Consider the following 20,042-nt stretch of genomic DNA (forward strand, 5'->3'; position numbering starts at 1 on the left):
ATGTATTATAGAGACGAGGTCTCACCAAATTGCCCAGGCAGGTCTTGAACCTGCGGACTCAGGCAATCCACTCGCCTCAGCCTCCCAAAGTACTGGGATTACAGGCATCATGGTTCTTTTAATTCTGTTTAAGATATGCTTATGGCCAGGCTTGGTGGCTCAGTCTGTAATTCCAGGACTTTGGGAGGCCGAGGTGAGTGGATTGCCTGAGCCTGTGGGTTTGAGACTAGCCCGGCAACTTGGCGAGACCTCGTCTCTACAATAAATCAAAAATTAGCCGGGCATGGTAGTGCGCACCTGTAGTTCCAGTTACTTGGAAGGCAGAGGTGGAAGGATCACCTGAGCCCAGCAAGTCAACACTGGGGTGGTTGTGAGCGTGCGTGCCACTGCACTCCAGCCTGGGCAGCGGAGTGAGACTCCAATTAAAAAAAAAAAAAAAAAAAAAAAAAATATATATATATATATATATATATATGCTTATGTTAAATATAATATTTTCCTTTATGTCTTGTTTAAAGACTCTCCTGTGTCAAAGTTTTATACTTTGTAATCCTTGATGTGCAGTTAGCCATCAAGAAAAAAGGATAAACAGAATAATAGAAATGCAGAGAACTGAAGAATCTAAAACTGGATCCAAATATAAGTGGGAATTTGGTGTATGAGAAATGGACAAACGCATATCAGAATGAAACTTAGTCACAGCCATCAGAAATTTTCTGCTCCTAAAGCAAATAATACAGACAATCTGGGTAACACAATTAACAAACTCGAGCAATTACAAATTTAGATAATAATTTTAAATAAAGCAACAATGTAGAACATTGACAAATACTGTTTGTGTTCTAGGCCAGTGTTTCCTCAACTTTAATGATAAGAATCATCTGCTTTCAAAAAATCAGATTCTACAGCATTGCTCCAAACATACTAAATCAATATATGGGGCAGGAGCCAAGGACTTGAAAGTTTTCTACGTATTCAGTGAGATATCAGAGACCTCTAGTGGTAAAAGGAAGTTTATATGCATGACGGGAAGAGGAGATTTTTATATGCAGCTGCTGGAGATTAGCAGTGTCTTAACCGCAAAACTATATACAGCAGGGTTAGCAATTTCAAGGAGTTGGGGTGGGATAGGAAATAAACAGAAAACAGGTAAAGGAGTTGGGGTGGGATAGGAGATAAACAGAAAACAGGTAAAGGAGTTGGGGTGGGATAGGAGATAAACAGAAAACAGGTAAAGTGGTCTAGGGGTATTCTTCCAACATAAACCCACTCTGCATGTTAAGTATGTCCCCCTCCCCTGCTTTGTTTTTCAACATGTGGCTTTCATTACCTAATTTTTGTTAGGACACAAGAAAATTTCAATTTATTTTCCACTATAATAAAAGAACAAGTGTGAATATAAGTGGCAACTGACATTGGTCCTCAATGTCAAGAAATAAAAAGAAGTGGCATAGATGCTGCTGACTGGAAAACAGATGCACCAAGAGGAGCAGTCACTGGGCTTAGCATGTGGCTGGCATCAGAGAATCCCTGCTCAGTGTTGCCAGAGTTTTAGAGTTCTCCAAGTAAATCAGAAATGCAAGTTTTTATATAAAAACTCCAGAATTTTAAAAGCTGTAAACTAATTAAAATGAAAACGCTGTATTGGTTAGTCATTATAAGACCAACTGACAACTTTTCAATGTCAGATACAGCTGGCAAGCTCCCAGTTACAAGCTTAAGCTATTAAAACAATATGATATTAGCAATGGATTAGATTTTTTAAAAAAACAAAAATACACGAAAAAGTAACATTGCATATTTATTAGTACAAGAAGAAATATTCACTAAAGATATCAAGAAAATTAATGAACTTAAAAAAGGGTCAACAAAATCCAGACACAAATATTATAAGCATAAGAATATTAGAATATGGGTAACCTCTTCGGGTCCCCTCCCACTGTGGGAGCTTTTCTGTCCTCTCAATAAATCCTGCTTAAAAAAAAGAATATTAGAATATAACCTGCCCCTCCAATAAACAGAGATAAAAATATTTTTAAAAACTCAGGAAGTACTTACATGTAAAAGAACATTAATATCTTTTATAATTTTAAAAATTATTCTAAAAGAAAAGGTCAGTGGACAAAAATATTCCAAAAGAAAAGATCAGTGGACAATCCTACAAAGATCAGAAACAAAAAATGTTCAAACTTACTAATAACAAAGAAAATGTTTTGTTAAAATATTAAAATAGGAAATTAAGTTAGAATTTTTTAAGCTGTTCATATATCTAGTGCTGTTAATATAAAGATAGACATAAACTTTTGGTGGAGAAATAAATTAAAGAGCAACTGGCAATAACTATCAAAAGGCTTAACATGCCTACACTGTCTCCAACAAATTCTGCTTCCAGAAGTCTCTTAAAGAATAATCAGTATAAGCAAAAGGATAAATAGTCATCTCTGGGTATCTATGGGTTACTTAGTATCTTGGGTATCCCCCATGATACCCAAGTCCATGGATGGCTCAAGTCTCTGATATAAAATGGTGTAGTATTTGCATATAATCTATTTTCTTTTCTTTTCTTTTTTTTAAGAGACGAGGTCTCACTATGTTGTCCAGGCTGGTCTTGAACTCCTGGGCTCAAGTGATCCTCCCACCTCTGCCTCCTAAAGTGCTGGAATTACAGGCACGAGCCATTGTTCCTGGCCCCTTTATTTATTTATTTTTTAGTGCATATAACCCATGAACATTCTCCTATACACGGTAAATCTTTTCTAGATTACTTAGAATACCTAACACAATGTAAATGCTATGTAATAGTTGATATATTCTTTAGGGAATACTGAAAATACAGGAAAAAAGTCTCTATGTGTTCAGTACAGATGTAATTTTTCCCCCCACAAATTTCTGATCTGCAATTGGTTGAATCCACTGATGTGGAATCCATGGAAATGGACGGGTTGACTGTACACAAAAGAAAGCTGATGGAAGCATGCTGATAAAAACAAACTTTGGGAAAAAACTAAATTTGCACTAAGGATTGAGCATATAAACTGTGGTCATTAATTAAATGATGCAGGCTTATTTTTACTGATGAAGAAATATATCAGATTTTTATAAAGATACAATTCTATGATGTTACTGAAATTTTACACCCTCTCAATATATGTATACATCACATCACTCATGATATGCAGGCAGCATTAGTGTGTATACAGAAACTCTGGAAGGTTATATATTAAATCACCGTTACCTCTGAGGGGAAACAATATTGTGATTATTTATGGAGGTCCTTGCACTGTGTACTTTAAAAATACAAATAAAACTAATTTTGGCCGGGCGTGATGGCTCAGCCTGTAATCCCAGCACTTTGGGAGGCCGAGGTGAGAGGACTGCTTGAGCCTGTGGATTCGAGACCAGCCTGGGCAACTTGGTGAGACCATGCCTCTACAATAAATCACAAAAAACTAGGCAGATGTTGTGGCGTGCATCTGTAGTTCCAGTATCTGTACTTCCACCTGGGCTGAGGCAGAAGGATCGCCTAAGTCCAGCAAGTGGAAGCTGCAGTGGCCGTTGAGCATGCTGCTGCATCCAACCTGGCAACAAGTGTGAGACTCCAATTAAAAAAAAATAAAAAATAAATAAACCTATTTTCATTTTACAAAAAAAGTGACTTATAAAGATAATTTATTGAATTAAATTTTACCTGGGCTACATTTTATTCTGTTTCTATACACATAATGGCAGGTTTTCAGTGAAGCATAAACATATTGTCACAAAAGTAAAAAACCGCTAGCATGAGAGAAAGCTATTTGTCAATCCATAAAGAAAATGAAAGTCTCTCTAATAGTAATAATGATCCTGGTTTCAATTCACGATAGCTTAGAGTAAAATCACAAAATATTTCAGCTGACTTTCCAACTTAGTGTTATGATTAGAACATCTTCATAGCTACACTTACAAAAGGTATCTTAATACAGTGATTTAAAATAGTAAATACAGAAATTTTGTTTACCAAAAAATAATAAAAAATTTACCGTGATTTCAGCTGAACCATTCACGAAGGGAAATTCAAGTGTTCTAACTTTCCCGATAAAGAGTGGGGTGTCAGCATCGCCTTCATTAGATCCTTTAATGGAAGCTATTACTGTGCCAACCAAATCAATTCCAGTAGGATTGCTATATTCATCCTTAAAATAAACAATGAAAAATAACTAATTAGAAGAACTGGTTATAAGATTAACCCAGAGAAGAGCATACAGAAATTAGAAATGAGACATGTACTTTATAGAGCCCCAATCATTAAACTATCCTGATCCTTTTTTTTGGTTTTTGGAATCAGGGTCTCACTCTGAAGTACAGTGATCACGGCTCACTGCAGCCTCAAACTGCTGGGCTCAAGCAATCCTTCAGCCTCAGCCTCCGGAGCAGCTGGGACTATAGGTGCTTGCCACCACGTCTGGTTAATTTTTCTTTTTTTTACCTTTTTGTAGAGATGAGATCTCACTATGTTGCTCAGTCTGGTCTTAAACTCCTGGGCTCAGGCAATTCTCCCACCTGGGACTCTCAAAAGTGTTGGGATTATAGGCATGAGCCACTGTCCAGCCCTGATCCTTCTTAAATTAAGCACAGAATTCAGTTGTAAGTTTAAGTGTTCCATAGGCAGGAAATAGTTCTAGAAACCATACAAGAACCAGAGACTTCCATCTACATCAATGGCTCTGACCTTTCTAAATTACAAGGACTTCCATTTTTAAATGTCATCTTTTAATGTACTTTTAGCATCTATCAATGTGAAAATGAATAAAAAGATACTATGAATGTGTAATGATTTTTAATTATTTTATTAACTCCAGCAGCATCTGTACATATTTGAAAAGCAATAGACCTATATGTGTGAAATATCCTATATGCTTCAATGTTTAGTGCTTATAAGGATGCAAAGATCCTTATAGTAATTCCATGGCACTGTTTACCCCAATAAGATGTTTGGGGAAGAACTATTTGTCAAAAACAGGAAAATAAACTGAAAATACTTAAGTAACCCATCAGCCAAATTTTCCATAAAGGTGAAATCCCATTACTGTGTTTACATGTTTTTGTTAATATTTTTTAGCATCTGTGGTGCTGCTTACTTCTTAGGAAATCAGCAGCCTTGAGTAGTTCTAATTTTCTTCCTTAACTATGATCAGTCATCAGAGCAGATCTCTTAAAAATATTTAACTACCTATTTCTGTTCTTTCAGTGAACTGATATTGAGGAATCAATATAGTTTACATATATTCACAATATATACATGGAATAGGGGAGCAAAGATATGTATTAGGAAAAGGTAGTGGTGGGGTGCGATGGCTCACATCTGCAATCCCAGTGCATTGGGAAACTAAGGTGGGAGAATCGCTTGAGATCAGGAGTTCGAGACCAATCTGGGCAACATAGTAAGTCCCACTGCTAAAAGAAATAGAAAAAATTAGCTGGGTGAGGTGATGTGTGCCTGTCATCCCAGCTGCTCAAGAAAGGCGGAGGTGGGAGAAATCCCTTGTGCTACAGTGAGCTTCACTATATTCCAGCCTTGGTGACTGAGTGAGACCCCGTCTCTTAAAGAAAAAAAAGAAAAGGTAGGAGATTTCTGTATTTTCAGTCCATTCTTCTTAGTACATTTGGATTCATTTTATGTACAATATCATGCATTTTTTGTATTCAAATACAAAGATGTTTATAAATATTTAATTTATCTGCACAAGTTTTCCCTATAACCTTAAACTAAATAATTGATCTGACTCTAAAATAACAATTTTGCTGCCTAAAATCAGAGATAACTTCTTGTTACCCTTTGTAGTTTTGGAAGAAAATCAACACAACAGTACCGTGATATTGAGATGCAGATCTCTGACCAAAGTTCTACTGGCAACTGAGCGCACATTAGAAACAGCTGGCGTAGGTGGTTGACATTTAGGAACTAACTTCACAGGCTGATTAGGCAGAACATCAACTATAACCTTACAAAACAAAAGACACATTCTCATTAACAGTATATTGATATTTTAGTATATAAGAGGAAGGGAAGACATAATACTGGCATATGCAAAATACAATGAAAAGTTACCTGCTAAAATGTATTTCCACTAATCTCCTAAAAGCAATCAGTTTGCTTAAAATTCAGGCTAAAAGGCAAGTCAAATTCATTTTCAATGTTTACAAACATCTAAGAACAAACTTAAAGGCGTTAAAAATATAGTCAATTAAAAAAATTTAATATATGTGCAATATTAAATGTAGATGATGTATGTTAGAACTACTTTGAATATCACTATCTAGAGTTCTACTAACTGAAATGTTATTGACATTTTTTCATGTATGGTTAATATGAAAAACTTTACCATGCTATATTAAAATGCTTACTGAGTCTCTGATACAAAAAGAGCTGAAAATGTGACTTCTTCATCAGGTCAAATTATGGAACAAATTTAAATATATTCTATTCTAGTTTTCCTAAAAATCAAATTATTTATACTTTGCATCCAATATTTAATTTACTGCAAAACAATATATCTCATTCATAGACTGAGAAAATGTAAAGCTGTTTCCTTTAATGCAGGATCAAGGAAAAAAATATAACTGTGCTATACAAAGAAAGTAAGCAAACCTGTTCACTGTTGAGAATATTTGTTTTATCCATCATAAAACCAAACTGGATACAATATGTCCCCACTTTATAAGGAATTGTTTTATCCCTAAATTAAAAAGAAAGAGATATGACCATTGACAATTTTTAAATAAAATGGGAAGGAATTCAAAGCATCAACATTTCTGTTGCTTCCACAAGAAGTAGATGAGTAAGAATTACTAATATTATATTCACCTTTATTCACTCAACAAATATTTCTTACTTACTCCCAGGTCCCTCTTATCTGTACATTCTTTTACAAAACATCCAGAACAAAGGTCCTGGTTATGTAAAACAAAAAGAATAGAAATAGAAAGTTGAGAAAGTAAACACACAAAAGATGCTAAATAATATGTCAAGTACATTTTGCTTCATTTCTACAGTATAAATTTCCAACTGATAGTTTTATATTTCAAAATGATAGGACATCCTGCTGAACTTGTTTGTGACTTTATTTTCCATTCAAGTACTATCCTAAATATTTGACTTTAAATATAACAAGGTATTTACTGTGACTTAATTAACAGTAAGACACTCAGTACTACCTAATGAAAGGTAAGCTTACTAGCCTGTTTGGTTATACTTTACCATAATGAAAATATAAATGATATTCTATGATCCATCATATTTGATATTTGAAGTATGGTTCATGATCCCTAAAGTAGTTTTCATGTCATTCGTATTTTCAAAACACACGATTAATGTAGTACAAAGAACATAGGCTTTGAATACATATCTGAATTAAAATGCTAGCACTACTACATCTATGCAAACTTGAAGAAAATTATTTAACTTTTCTGTATGCTGTTTTCTCTAGCAGGGTAATTCCTAAGAACATTATACTGAGAATTAAAACAAGGCCTTGGTATCCAAGTGGAAGATCAACACTTATTGATGAAAACAGTTATATACTTAAAAAAACATTTTCTTGAAGACGTTCAAGAGTTAACAAAAGGTAAAGTAAAAAATAACTCAGCAGAATATAAGACAGAATGGCAGCCCTGAGAGATGAATTTCACATTTAAGATTTTTTTTTTTTTTTGAGTTGGAGTCTCACTCTGTCACCCAGGCTGGAGTGAAGTGGCACGCTCACAGCCATCACAGCCTTGACCTGTTGGGTTCAGGCAATCCTTCCATCTCCGTCATCTAAGTAGCTGGAACTACAGGTGTGCACCACCACACCCGGCTAATTTTTAAAAATTTATTGTACAGACGAGGGTTTGCCAAGTTGCCCAGGCTGGTCTCGAACCTCTGGGCTCAGGCAATCCTCTCGCCTCTGTCTCCCAAACTTTTGGGATTACAGGTGTGAGCCACTGCACCTGGTCTCTTTTAGTTCTTATAGGAATGACCACACTAAGAAGAATGTATAAGAAAGAAAATGTAGGACAATTTCAGTAATTAATGTAGATGTAAAAAGTCTAAGCAAAATATTAGCAAAACAACTCCATCAATATATAAAAATAATACAACATATAAAATTGGGTTTAGTCCAGCAATAGCAGGGCTGGCTAAACATTCAGAAAACTAATGTACTCTAATTCACCATATTAAAAGTTAAAGGAAACTATCACATGTTGCCACAATAGATAATGAAATTTAATGTCAATTCATAATAAAGAGAACTTCTCTCAGTAAGAATCAGAAGTGAACAGTTTGATAAAAGATAAACCTAGTAGGTTTATTAGCCTGTAATGCCAGCACTTTGAGAAGCTGAAGTGGGAGGGCTGTTTGAGCCCAGGAGTTTGAGACCAGCCTGGGAAATATAGAGAGACCCCATCTCTATGAAAAATAAGAAAATTAGCCAGGCATGGTGGTGCATGCCTGTAGTCCTGGCACTACTTGGGAGGCTGAGGCAGAAGGATCACCTGAACCCAGGAGGTCAAGGTTGTGGTGAGCTGTGATCCTGCCACTGCACTCCAGTCTAAGTAACAGAATGAATTGCTGGCTATAAAAAAAAAAAAAAAAAATTATTTCTCACAGTCCAAAACTGGAAACAATGCTAACGGCCATTAACAGTAGAATGGAAAACTGTAGTGTTTACACAATGAACTTCTAGACAGCAATGAAAATGAATGAAGTTACAGCTGTACGCCACATAATAGCCTAATCTCACAATGCTGAATGAAAGAAGTCATATACAAAAGAACAACTTAAAAAATGGACACAACTAAACCAGAGATTTTAGGGATGTATGCTTTGATAACAGAATTCCAAAGATATCCAAGTCAGGAGAGGTTATGTGATGTGTGCGTGTGTGTGTCTACATGAGTGTGTGTGCAACATGCACAGCAGGAAGGAAGGAGGTAGTAATTGTGAAGGGCACAAGGTGGAGTTTCTGTGATGATGGCAATCTTGACTTCGGTAGCTGTTACATAGATATTCACTTTGGGAGAAAACACAAACTTGTATGTCTTTTTTTTGTACTTTATGAATTTCTAAACAGTTTAAAAACTTAATAGGATTATATACAGAGCCCCAAATATAGTGACTGACAACACATTAGGAATTCAAATATTTTCATTCATTCAAAAATACCCAATATATGGAAGTATATTTTATATTACATGTGTAACTGACACATGTGATCTTTTCAAACTGAGATAAAAGTCACACAACATAAAACTTTCATTTTAAGGTGTACAATTCATTGGCAGTCAATACAATCACAGTGTTGTATAACCACCATTTCCATAGTACCAAAAACATATGTGATTTAATTTTTAAGTATTTTCCGAAAGGTTCCTTCTTTTTTTAAAAACCCCTTTTTCCTGCACACTGGTAAAAGATTCCTTCAAAATGATGCCCTGGAATGCTAAAATAAGATTCAATTGAAACAAATTACATATTTTGGAACGCAATGAGATAACCCAAATCTTTGCACACCTCAGTAAACTTCATACACTGAAAGATACTTTAACAGACTGAAAAGAATTTTTAAGATGTCTAAATCAGCCCATGTAATAATTTGAAAATACCTACAAGACTAAAGGTAATATTATTCAAAGTGCAGTTCAAGGGCAGGGATTGGTTTGCACATTTTGTTACTGATTTGTCATAAGAAAATTATAAAACCCAGTATTTAGAAACTTTTATAGCAATCTGACTACCTCGATAACAAGTACACATTCAATAGACTTTTTCTTTTTTATTAAACAAAAAGCACTGGTCCATAACAGATTAAGAACAAAAACTGGTTCTTTACCAGTTAGTCTGAAAAAGCACTGAACAAATACAATAAGCATTTTGACACTATTGATAATTAAAAAAAAACCTTAGACATAATCTTTTCAGATTTGAAAATGGAGGTCCAGAATGAAGAAGGAACATGCTCAAAGTCACATAAGAAAGCTAGACTAACCTCCTTTTACACTTCATAAGATCTTGGAATTATAAAAATCTACTGTATAATGAAAAATTATAAAGTGCTCTGACAATATAAAGAAATTATTCTGATGGCTCTGGTATTTTCAAAAGCTAATATAATTACAATTTACAAAGTTTAAAAACAAACAAAACACATCTTTTCCAAAAAAATTTTGACAAAAATACGATTACTTTTTCCTAGGTGAGACTACAAATACCTCCAAAGTTGAATTACTCTGTAGTAAAAGTGGCATTAAAAAAAAGAAAAAAAATTGAGAAATACCTGAAATAGAAGCAGCCATCTTCCTTGTCATTATCTTTTATTTTATTACAACTAAATGTTTCTGCCTAAAAAGAGGAGTAAGAGAGAAGGGGAGAGGAGAAAATGATAAACTTTAACATAATAAATGAAAACTTGTTACATACCTGAACTGTGAATCCAGATCACATTTGGATTTATAAAAATACAAGTATACATATACACATATATATCTTTATAATTCATGTAAGACATGAGATCAGTCACAGTGGAAAGACATCTAGTATTAAAAAAACACAATGAGTCTCTATGGTGGTGATATTATTTTAAGGTAACAATAGCTTGATTATACTGATGGTCTAAATTAAGCAAGCTAGTATACAAAACAAATGATTAAAAATGAACCATAAATGTTGAAGAGGATTATTAAATCAGGAGATTCTGATAAACTTTAAGATTTAATTTTCAATTTAAGATTTCAGACTTGTACTGTACAGCACAGCAGTCAATAGCTACATGCGGCTACTGAACACTTGAAATGTGGCTGATCCAAATTGAGATTATGGTGTAAATTACACACTAAATTTAAAAAACTTTTTTGCCTCTTAAAATGCAAGACACCAATCTAAAATATTGAGTATACATTGAAATGGTAACTTTTGACATATTTAGTTAAAATATTAGAATTTTACTTATTTCTTTTTACCTTTTTAAGTGGCTATTAGAAAGCTTAATTGCTAGGTGTAATTATTTTTGTTTTTGGAAAGCACTGCTCTAGACCCTGTAACTCTTCTCCTACCTTTTACCGTGTAGTCCATCAATCACATCTCTCCGCTATGTCATATTCTATATTATCCCCTCAGGGTATTTAATGGCTTTTGCCTTATGCTATTGTCCTTCACATGAAATAACTTTAAAGTGTAAAGCATCTTAAAATGTTAAGAAAAACCACAATGTGCCAGGTGCAGTGGCTCACACCTATAATCCCAGCACTCTGGGAGGGTGGATCAATTGAGCCCAGGAGTTTGAGACCAGACTGGGTAACACAGCAAGACCTCATCTCTACAAAAATTTTACAAATCAGTCAGGCATGGTGGTGTGTGCCTGTAGTTCCAGCTACTTGGAAGGCTGAGGTGAGCCATGATTGTGCCACTGCACTCCAGCCTGGGTGAAAAGTGAGAGCCTGACTGTAAAAAAAACAAAAACAAAACCAAAAAAATCCAAAAACTCACAATGTAGGCTACTCTTTTTCAATAGCAGCGACACTTAATCTTGAAACATACACTTATGTCATTTTTTTTAATCCCAAGAAATGGGGTAAATTAACTTCCAGTTCTCAAATATATACATATTGTATTTTTACATAAATTAGATTTAATTTTAAGTTAAATGTAAGAGCTATTTTTAACTTCTAAAAATCCTTTCCTTGACTTACATTTGCCGGTGGTCGGTTCCCATTGCTAGACAGTTTCCACATTTTCATGGAAATACGTGCTGGATTAATATTTTTTATAATACTGTCATCTTCAGAAATTACACTAATCATAAAATCTGTCACGGTAAACATTTAAAAAGTTATTTTTCTTCTAGTTCAATTAATGAATATGGTTAAATAATTGTATTCATTAAAAGCATACATCTTATTTAAATATTAATAATAAAATTTTGATAAAGAAAGTAAAACTATGCTTTAACCAAGATTCTCCAACAATTCACCAATAAAACTAACTAATTATAACAGACAACTTGCTAGTGCTAAACTTGGAAATTAAATTCTCTAAAAAATTTAACAAATACATCTTTGCTCCTAATATCTTCTTGCCTTATTTTCACAAACTGCTAGTGCATAAATTCTAGCATGCAAGACCAAAAATGCTATGTGTATGCACCAACTTAGCTTTAGACTAATTGGTCGCAATATCATATGCTTTATGTATTCCAAGAATATTTACTTTATTTTATGATTTTCAACAGCCAACAGTAGCTAAAGTATCATTATATCTATTTCCATGATATTTGCCATCTGTAATATTCATCTGGAATTTGGCATAGTTTTTTAATCGCAGGAAATAGAGCTTATCTCCCTCAAACAGATTTAAAACCTTATACAAAGTACATAGAGTCTACTTCATGATGTATATAAGGCTATATATAAATGTAACTAAATTAACAAAAATCACTGCTAAAAATTTTAAATCTGAACTTTTTGGAGTGCTTCATTCACTACTTAGAACTATGTACAGGAATTCACCTCTTTAAGAAAACAGAAATCTTCTAGAAAATTACCTGTGTAAAGCAAAAACTCATTTCCTATTGATTTAGTACTTACCACACACACTATATTGAAATTATTTGCTTATCTGACTGTCTTCTACATTTGACTTAGTGCATTGAAAACTGTCATATTCATTATTGTAACTAAGAGCCCAGCATAGTACCTGAACATAGCAGGTATTTAGTAAATGTGTTGTCCTGGAATCTCATTAATCATAAATGCTGATGTGATGTATTTCCACTCAAATTAAGCTAAACAGTCTTGGTTCTCATTGGTTTAAGATAGCATCAAAACATAATATTTAATACAGCAGAACTTGATAGTTTTTACCACTTAGTTCATATTTCTTTTACAGAATTTTACAATTCAGTGAATGTGCAAATACCAACTGAACTAATTACCAGTTTATGTATGAACTTTCAGTTCATTCTCAACATTAAAATAATGTAGGATATGGGGATAAGAGCAGACATTGCTAAGTCAAATGTATTTTATTTGCCATTTAAAAGACAATTACGTGCATGATTTTTTAAAATCATGCTGAACATCTAGGATGAATACTTTATTCCAATAATACAAAAGGCAAGTTATCATTACAGATTTATTTAAATACTGTTTAATACTCACCAGTGAAAAGACCCCCTGCTAAAAAAGAAACGTCTTTGTCATATTTAACATTGAGACGAACAGGTTTTTCTGGGTCTGGAAGAATCATTAACTTAATTATAGGTCCTTCTATGTTACTCTTGTTATAGATGCCTTTAACCTGTATAATATGTTCTCCCCTAACAAAACAAAAAAATGGAAATAGGTTTAAATTACATTAGTTATAACCTAAAAACTCTGAGACAATTTACACAAAGTTTAACTCTTTTAGAAAATCTCTCAACTTCTATTCATGGTTTCATCATCTCCTGCCTAACACTAAATAGAAAGATGGTCATTACTCTTAACTTCAGTCAAAATATGAAAAAGCAATCTCTGCAATACCAATAACTACCAAACTTTTGGCTCTTACCTAGGGGCAAAAACACTGAACACTCCCAAATGAGCCCTGCCCTTCTCATCTGTCTTATGCTGTTGGTTTGAAGGTGTGAGCTAAAAACAAAAAACAAAAGGGTTAATGAGAATATTCTGAAGATCAATGAAGTTCTTCTATTTACAATGCTCTTTCCTGCTATTTCCCCTTTAAAAGTTGCATTTGTATACGTCTATAATCTAAAATTTTTGAATTTGAACTAGTTGACACAATGTAATAAATAATCACATAATCTTGAATTTGAACTAGTTAAAACAATGTAATGTGTAAACACATAATCCAAAGGACAGTAATCATTCATCTTGATCAATAAGCTATAATTCAACGTATCTCAGTTACAAAGATACAGAAATGCATGCTCACTGTTTCAATAACACTGATAATATTAAATGAAGTTTGTTTACACAAACACTGAATGTATATTCCAATGCTGGGGCAGGTATGGAAGGCCATACAAAGAAATACATATGCACCACACACACATAAACTCAAATCAAAGGATCATAACACTATCTCCATTCTTTTTTCTTTTTTTTTTTTTTCTCTTGAATGTTTTTTCTCTTGAATGTTTACTCAGATATGCTTTTCAGATTTTTGCTGCAATACTACATACATAATGATACCTAAGCTTTCACTTTCAAGTGACTAAGAAGCAGTAGCCACACTTCTTAATAATTGGTTTCGAAGAGTCTCCTAACCTTTCATAGATACCTCTCTGAAGCCAGAATCATACCCTTATTTTGGGGTTAAAAGTAATCACTGTTTAACTCTCCTGGAAGCAAACATTCAGAACAATAGTGAATCTGCAGACGACAGTAGCAGAAAATGAGACTTTTTCCTAAACCCTAAAACCCATCTTTGTTTAATGGAACCTAAAATGTAGGTAATAACAGTAAATGCAGACAGAAAAAGCAATAGCTAGAGAAGGAAAAATGAGAGGAGTAATTGAAATGATAGGATAAAGTCTTATGTTTGTACCTGCCCCATTTACAACCTCTGGTCCACTGTTTCTCAACCCACCTTTCTCAAAATAGACCTCCCATCTGGCTACCAAATCCGTGTTGTTCAACCAGAGAAGCAAGTCTTGTATTTCAGGTTTTATGGCAGCAATACCACAGTCTTATTTGACAATTTTAAAAACCTTGACTGATCACTTTATTATGAAAACAAGTATATGTCTATGAGTATCACAAGATATTCTTGGCACTTAATCTTCCATTCGTTTTAACATCACCTTGTCAGGTTCTGGGAAATTCTTGTGAGGATTCTGATTGAACTAATTAATTCTAAGAGAACCGCCATTTTTACATACCAACGATCTTTCCCATTACATTTATTAAAACATTCGTGGAGACAGCCAGGCTCCGTGGCTCAGCCTGTAATCCTGCACTTTGAGAAGCTGAGGTGAGTGAATTGCCTGAGCCCACAGGTTCGAGACCCGCCTGGGCAACTTGGTGAGACCGCATCTCTACAATAAATAAAAAACTAGCTGGGCGTGGTAGCGCGTGCCTGTAGTTCCAGCTACTTGGAAGGCTGAGGCAGAAGGATCACCGGAGCACAGCAGGTTGAGCTGTGGTGGCCAGGAGCAGCCATGCACTCCAGTCTGGGTGACAGAGTGAGACTCCAACTCAAAAAAAAAAAAAAAAAAAAAAAATTCGTGGAGAGATACTCAATATGGTCTGAATAGACCCCAGGGACTCTGTGGGTTGCCCAGCAACAACCTGGCTGGGACCAGTGAATTCCTTTCAATAAACAGAAGAGAATGTGTAAAAATACAACTGTGCAAGGCCAGCAGCTTTTCTTCTTTCCCCTAGAAGGATAGCCTCCGACTTTGCACCAGGCACTAGATTCTAAGCAGCTTCCCAAACTCATCTTGATACCGAATCTTGAACTTTCTGGTAGCCAAGTCTATGTTGGTCTCCAAACTTTACAGGGCAATGTTCATACTTGCCCCACAAAAAGAATAACAGAGGAGTGAGGTCTTACCCTAGAATATAATGCCAGTATAGCCTTTAAGAGCTCTACCCAGGCTCTGGTAGCTCTCTATAAGGTAAGTAGAGGACAGGTACCTACATGCTTTTTTGTTTAGCCTTAGCGTGTATGTTTCCCCAATAACACCTGGTCCTTAACTCATACTGTAGGATACTGTGGTATCTGTCTTTATTTACTTTTTCAGTGTTAATTATCTACTCATCCTAATATGAAATGCACATATTGCCAGTACTGTATTATACAGATTATGCAGAATCACTATTGTCATTATAACCACTCAATAGACATAGCTATACAATGTTGGTCTCTCTCATTGTACTGTTTAGATACACACTTTACTTCCTCAAAATAATTATAAAAAATCTTTAGGCTGATTTATATTAAGCAGTAATGAAGGTTATATAAGACTTTTTTTTTTTAAAAGAAAAGTGACATCTAAAGGTATGAGAATGAAATCAAGAATTTTAAGTGAAAAATATTTAAAGAAGTTTAAAACTTACCTTTAAATTGCCTGCTTTTGTGAGACTTATTTTAACATGTGGTACTAGTGCTGGATTATCCCACTGATCACAAAGTTGAACAGTAAGAGGGTTTTGTAATTCTCTTCCATTAATCACTGGAATAGACTGAAAAGAATATACATATTTTAAGAAACACTAAAACATTTGGGTAAAATGATATAATTACATGTATGCCTGTAAAATGATCACCTAACTTATCTCTGTTCTATTCACAAATGGCTTCTTTCATCAATAAAAGTAACTTTCAAAAGCCAATTAAACGGTCACAAATGAACTGCCTAATAATTTGGTAAAAGGAAAAACAGCATTTGAACATTTACAATCTTCTCTCGGTATCCACAGGAGATTGTGTCCAGGACCCCGGCTGATCCCAAAGGCTGTGGACGCTCAATTCCCTGATATAAAGTGCACAGTATTTTGCAAATAACTTATGCATATGCTTTAAGTCATCTTAGATTACTTACAATACGTGATACAATAGAAATGCTATTTAAGTACTAGAGTGATTTCAATAGAAACAGAAGCTTGTCTTTGGTTTTCAAATGCAGCACGGGCAATCTGTAGTTTAGCTTCTCCCTTAGTAAAGTTTCAGCTCCTTGGCTTTGTACATTAAGCAGTAATGCAGATTTCTAGCATTTCTACTTGGTTAAATAGGACTACTTACTGATGTTCTATTTTGACTTAAAATGCTTCTTGCTTTTTTCCTAGCTAATAAGTAAGGCTGTGTAATTCTAGAAATCTGGCTGCTAATCTGTTAATATTGGGCATATCAAAGGGAACATTGCTAACCAAGATAACTGACCTAGACCCAATCCTCTGTGTCAGATTTTAAAAGTTAAAAAAAAATAAAGATGGAAAAGAAAAACAGAAAAGGAAAACTGATTTACCATCTCTCCCCTACTGAGAATGATTGATCCTTCTGCTTCCTCTACCCCTCATTCTTATCTGAGGCAATTATAATTATGTTGGTAATAATGTTGGTTACCAAATTATATTCTAGAAATGGGAAGAAAAATTAGCATTGTGCTATGGGTAGGACATTAAGGGGTAAAAAAGACTTTTGGAATTGGTTTAGTTACAATACCTATTTATCATAAAGTTTACACAGCTACAGCTATGTTCCACCTACCAAAGTTAATAAAAAGCTTAGATTTTGAAAAGTGCTGACAGTTTCCAAATGTAAACAAATAGTACTTTATTTTTAATCACATAACAACCATATGCAATTAAGTCTACCTTAACTACCTTTAAAGGCCACCCTAACTTTTAAAAAGATTCCTAACTACTTTAAAAGGATATCTTTCAGTAAATGACTTGTAGTCCAAGCTGCTAATAATAAAGTTTTCTGGGATATAGTAAACAAAGCAAATTTCCAAAATCAAATGTTCATAAATACAAATCTGCCATCTGTCACTTTTTTAATATTGGCATGTTATTTAATATTTCAAAATGTTTCATTTATTAAATAAGAATAATATATGTGCATTGCATTGTTATGCTATTATTTATGTTATTATGTTAATTGTGTTTATTATATTATGTTATTATTATTATGACTTTTCTATTCTTCATGTTTAGATATTATATCAGTTCCCCTTTTCTTTCTTTCTTTTTTTTTTTTTGAGTTGGAGTCTCAGTCTGTTGCCCAGGCTGGAGTGCAGTGGCACGCTCATGGCCACTGCAGCCTCAGCCTGCTGGGCTCAGGCAATCCTTCCACCTCAGCCTTCCAAGTAGCTGGAACTACAGGTGCACATCACTACACCTAGCTATTTTTTTTTTTAATTTATTGTAGAGACGAGGTCTTGCCATGTTTCCCAGGCTCGTCTCTAACCCCTGGGTTCAGTCAATCCTCTTGCCTCTGCCTCCCAAAGTGCTGGGATTACAGGCATGAGTCACAGCACCTGGCCAGTTCCCCTTTTTCTACTCAGATCCACTGTGGGGAAGGGCATCAGGAATTAAATTAGGAATCTAGAAAGTTAGATGTCAGGTGACCACTTTTCCAGTCTTATCTTCATATAAGCATATCTTTAATAGATTGATGAATTGTTTTATTTTAAAAGTTTCTGGATTACTATGGTATCTGCAAATAAATTTCACAATAAATTATTAAGGTAACAAACTGCCATTTTTTATATTCCTCCTCTAAAAATCATATTAAAAGATGAATACATTAAGATTTTTCTACCTCAAAAGTACACAATTGTTTCAGATTAAGGTCAAACAACAAATTCTTTATTAGGATTAATAGGTATTTAAAAATGTGTTAATTTATGTTCTGTAAGTCCTCCCAGAAAAAATAAATGTACTGGCTTTTCAGTGGAAACCCTTTAGTTAACTATTATTTTAAAAACTGTTTTCTAAAGCATACTGTCATAACCATTTTATCTGTTTTTTAAACTCATAAACCAAAAAGAACAATCTCAAACTAAGGCACAAGCACATAAACTTTTTTAGATGACTCACTCTTCTACTAGGACAATTTCATCTACTACCATGATTATATGAGTTCATTTTCCTTTGTAGAAAATGTGAGCTATCATATCAATAGTTAAAGTCCTTTATACTATAACCAAATGCCAGAATCTGAGCATTTTAAAGTTAGAATTCTATTAAAGTATAAAAAACTTCAGTTAGACTGGAGACCTAAGTTCAAAAGATCTATTCATATGACATGATGATTACAGTTAATAACATGTTGTATTCTTTAAAATTGCTAAGAGATTTTTAAGTGCTCTCACTACAAAAAAGATAATACAGATGCTAGCTAATTAGCTCAATTTAGTCATTCCGCAATGTATATGTATTTCAAAATAATATGCTATACACTATAAATATGTATTATTTTTGTCAAAAATGTTAAAAAATTAGAATTCTAAAAATTCAGTCAAAAAATTAACAACAGACTTGGCAGACATTTGCAAAATGAGTAAGATTTAAGCACTTGCAAAGGAACGCATACTTAAGTATTTAAGAATACAATGACTTGATGTCTGGAATATGCTTTTTTTTTCTTTTTTTTGAGTTGAAGTCTCACTCAGTCGCCCAGACTGGAGTGCAGTGGCTGCTCCGGGCCACCACAGCCGCGACCTGCTGGGCTCCGGCGATCCTTCTGCCTCAGCCTTCTGAGTAGCCGAAATTACAGGCGCACGCTACCACGCCCGGCTGCTTTTTTGATTTATTGTAGAGATGAGGTCTTGCTGCCCAGGCGGGTCTTGAACCCGCGGGCTCAGGCAATCCACTCACCTCAGCCTCCCAAAGGCACGGGATTACAGTCTGAGCCACCAAGCCCAGCTTGGAATATGCTTTTTAAAACTCCGCCAAGAAGTTTTAAAGTTTGTGTCAGAGAAAAGAACAAAAGGGGCAAAAATCAGAAACAGTTGAAACTAGGTAACTGGTACGTGGGGGGTTCATTATATGATTCTTTTTACTTTTATGCATATGACACTTTCTGTAACATGGCTTTTAAGATCTGAATTGCTACATTGTTAACAAACTAGGACACAACAATGAATTAAGTATTAACACTCACATGACCCTGCTCTCTTGTTATTGTACTGTTATAATTGTTAGTTGTTATTTCAATAACAAATATACCTATTCTGATCCACTGACAATCTAAAAGTAATAAGCCATGTGATTAATTACATTTTTTTAGTCAAGACACAAAGTTACTTACCTCTTTTAGGTCTGGCCAGTCTATAAGGAGAAGTTTAGCTGGAGGTCCAGAAGTTAGCTGCACTCGAATAAAGTCAGAAAATTCACGCCAAGTAAAACAAAGATCCTTATTTCCAGGAGGACCTGGAATAAATTTGATGCCTCTTACACTTATACTTTGTGTGTTTTCCTAGTGAGGAAAAAGTACATTGAGAAAAGACAAGAGAATATTGCTTAATTTTCAGAAAAATGAAAGAAAATGTTTTGTCATTAATCCATGGGTATACAGA

General features: G+C 34.4%; 1 protein-coding gene across 1 annotated transcript in view; it reads right to left on the reverse strand.

The window, feature by feature from the left end:
* The window catches only part of SMCHD1 (structural maintenance of chromosomes flexible hinge domain containing 1), a 144,605-nt gene that overhangs the window by 27,864 nt on the left and 96,699 nt on the right, over positions 1-20,042 (reverse strand). The window contains exons 29-37 of the mRNA XM_021707416.1: positions 19,775-19,942; positions 16,078-16,203; positions 13,565-13,644; positions 13,174-13,331; positions 11,707-11,822; positions 10,296-10,360; positions 6,629-6,716; positions 5,850-5,981; positions 4,020-4,172 (exon numbers count right to left, since the gene is read on the reverse strand). Coding sequence (XP_021563091.1) covers positions 4,020-4,172; positions 5,850-5,981; positions 6,629-6,716; positions 10,296-10,360; positions 11,707-11,822; positions 13,174-13,331; positions 13,565-13,644; positions 16,078-16,203; positions 19,775-19,942 — 1,086 coding nt within the window. The remainder of the gene's footprint in view (positions 1-4,019; positions 4,173-5,849; positions 5,982-6,628; positions 6,717-10,295; positions 10,361-11,706; positions 11,823-13,173; positions 13,332-13,564; positions 13,645-16,077; positions 16,204-19,774; positions 19,943-20,042) is intronic.

Source organism: Carlito syrichta, unplaced genomic scaffold (genome assembly GCF_000164805.1).
Source record: "Carlito syrichta isolate Samal-C Ts95f unplaced genomic scaffold, Tarsius_syrichta-2.0.1 Scaffold317479, whole genome shotgun sequence".
In the NCBI taxonomy this organism is placed as follows: Eukaryota; Metazoa; Chordata; class Mammalia; order Primates; family Tarsiidae; genus Carlito; species Carlito syrichta.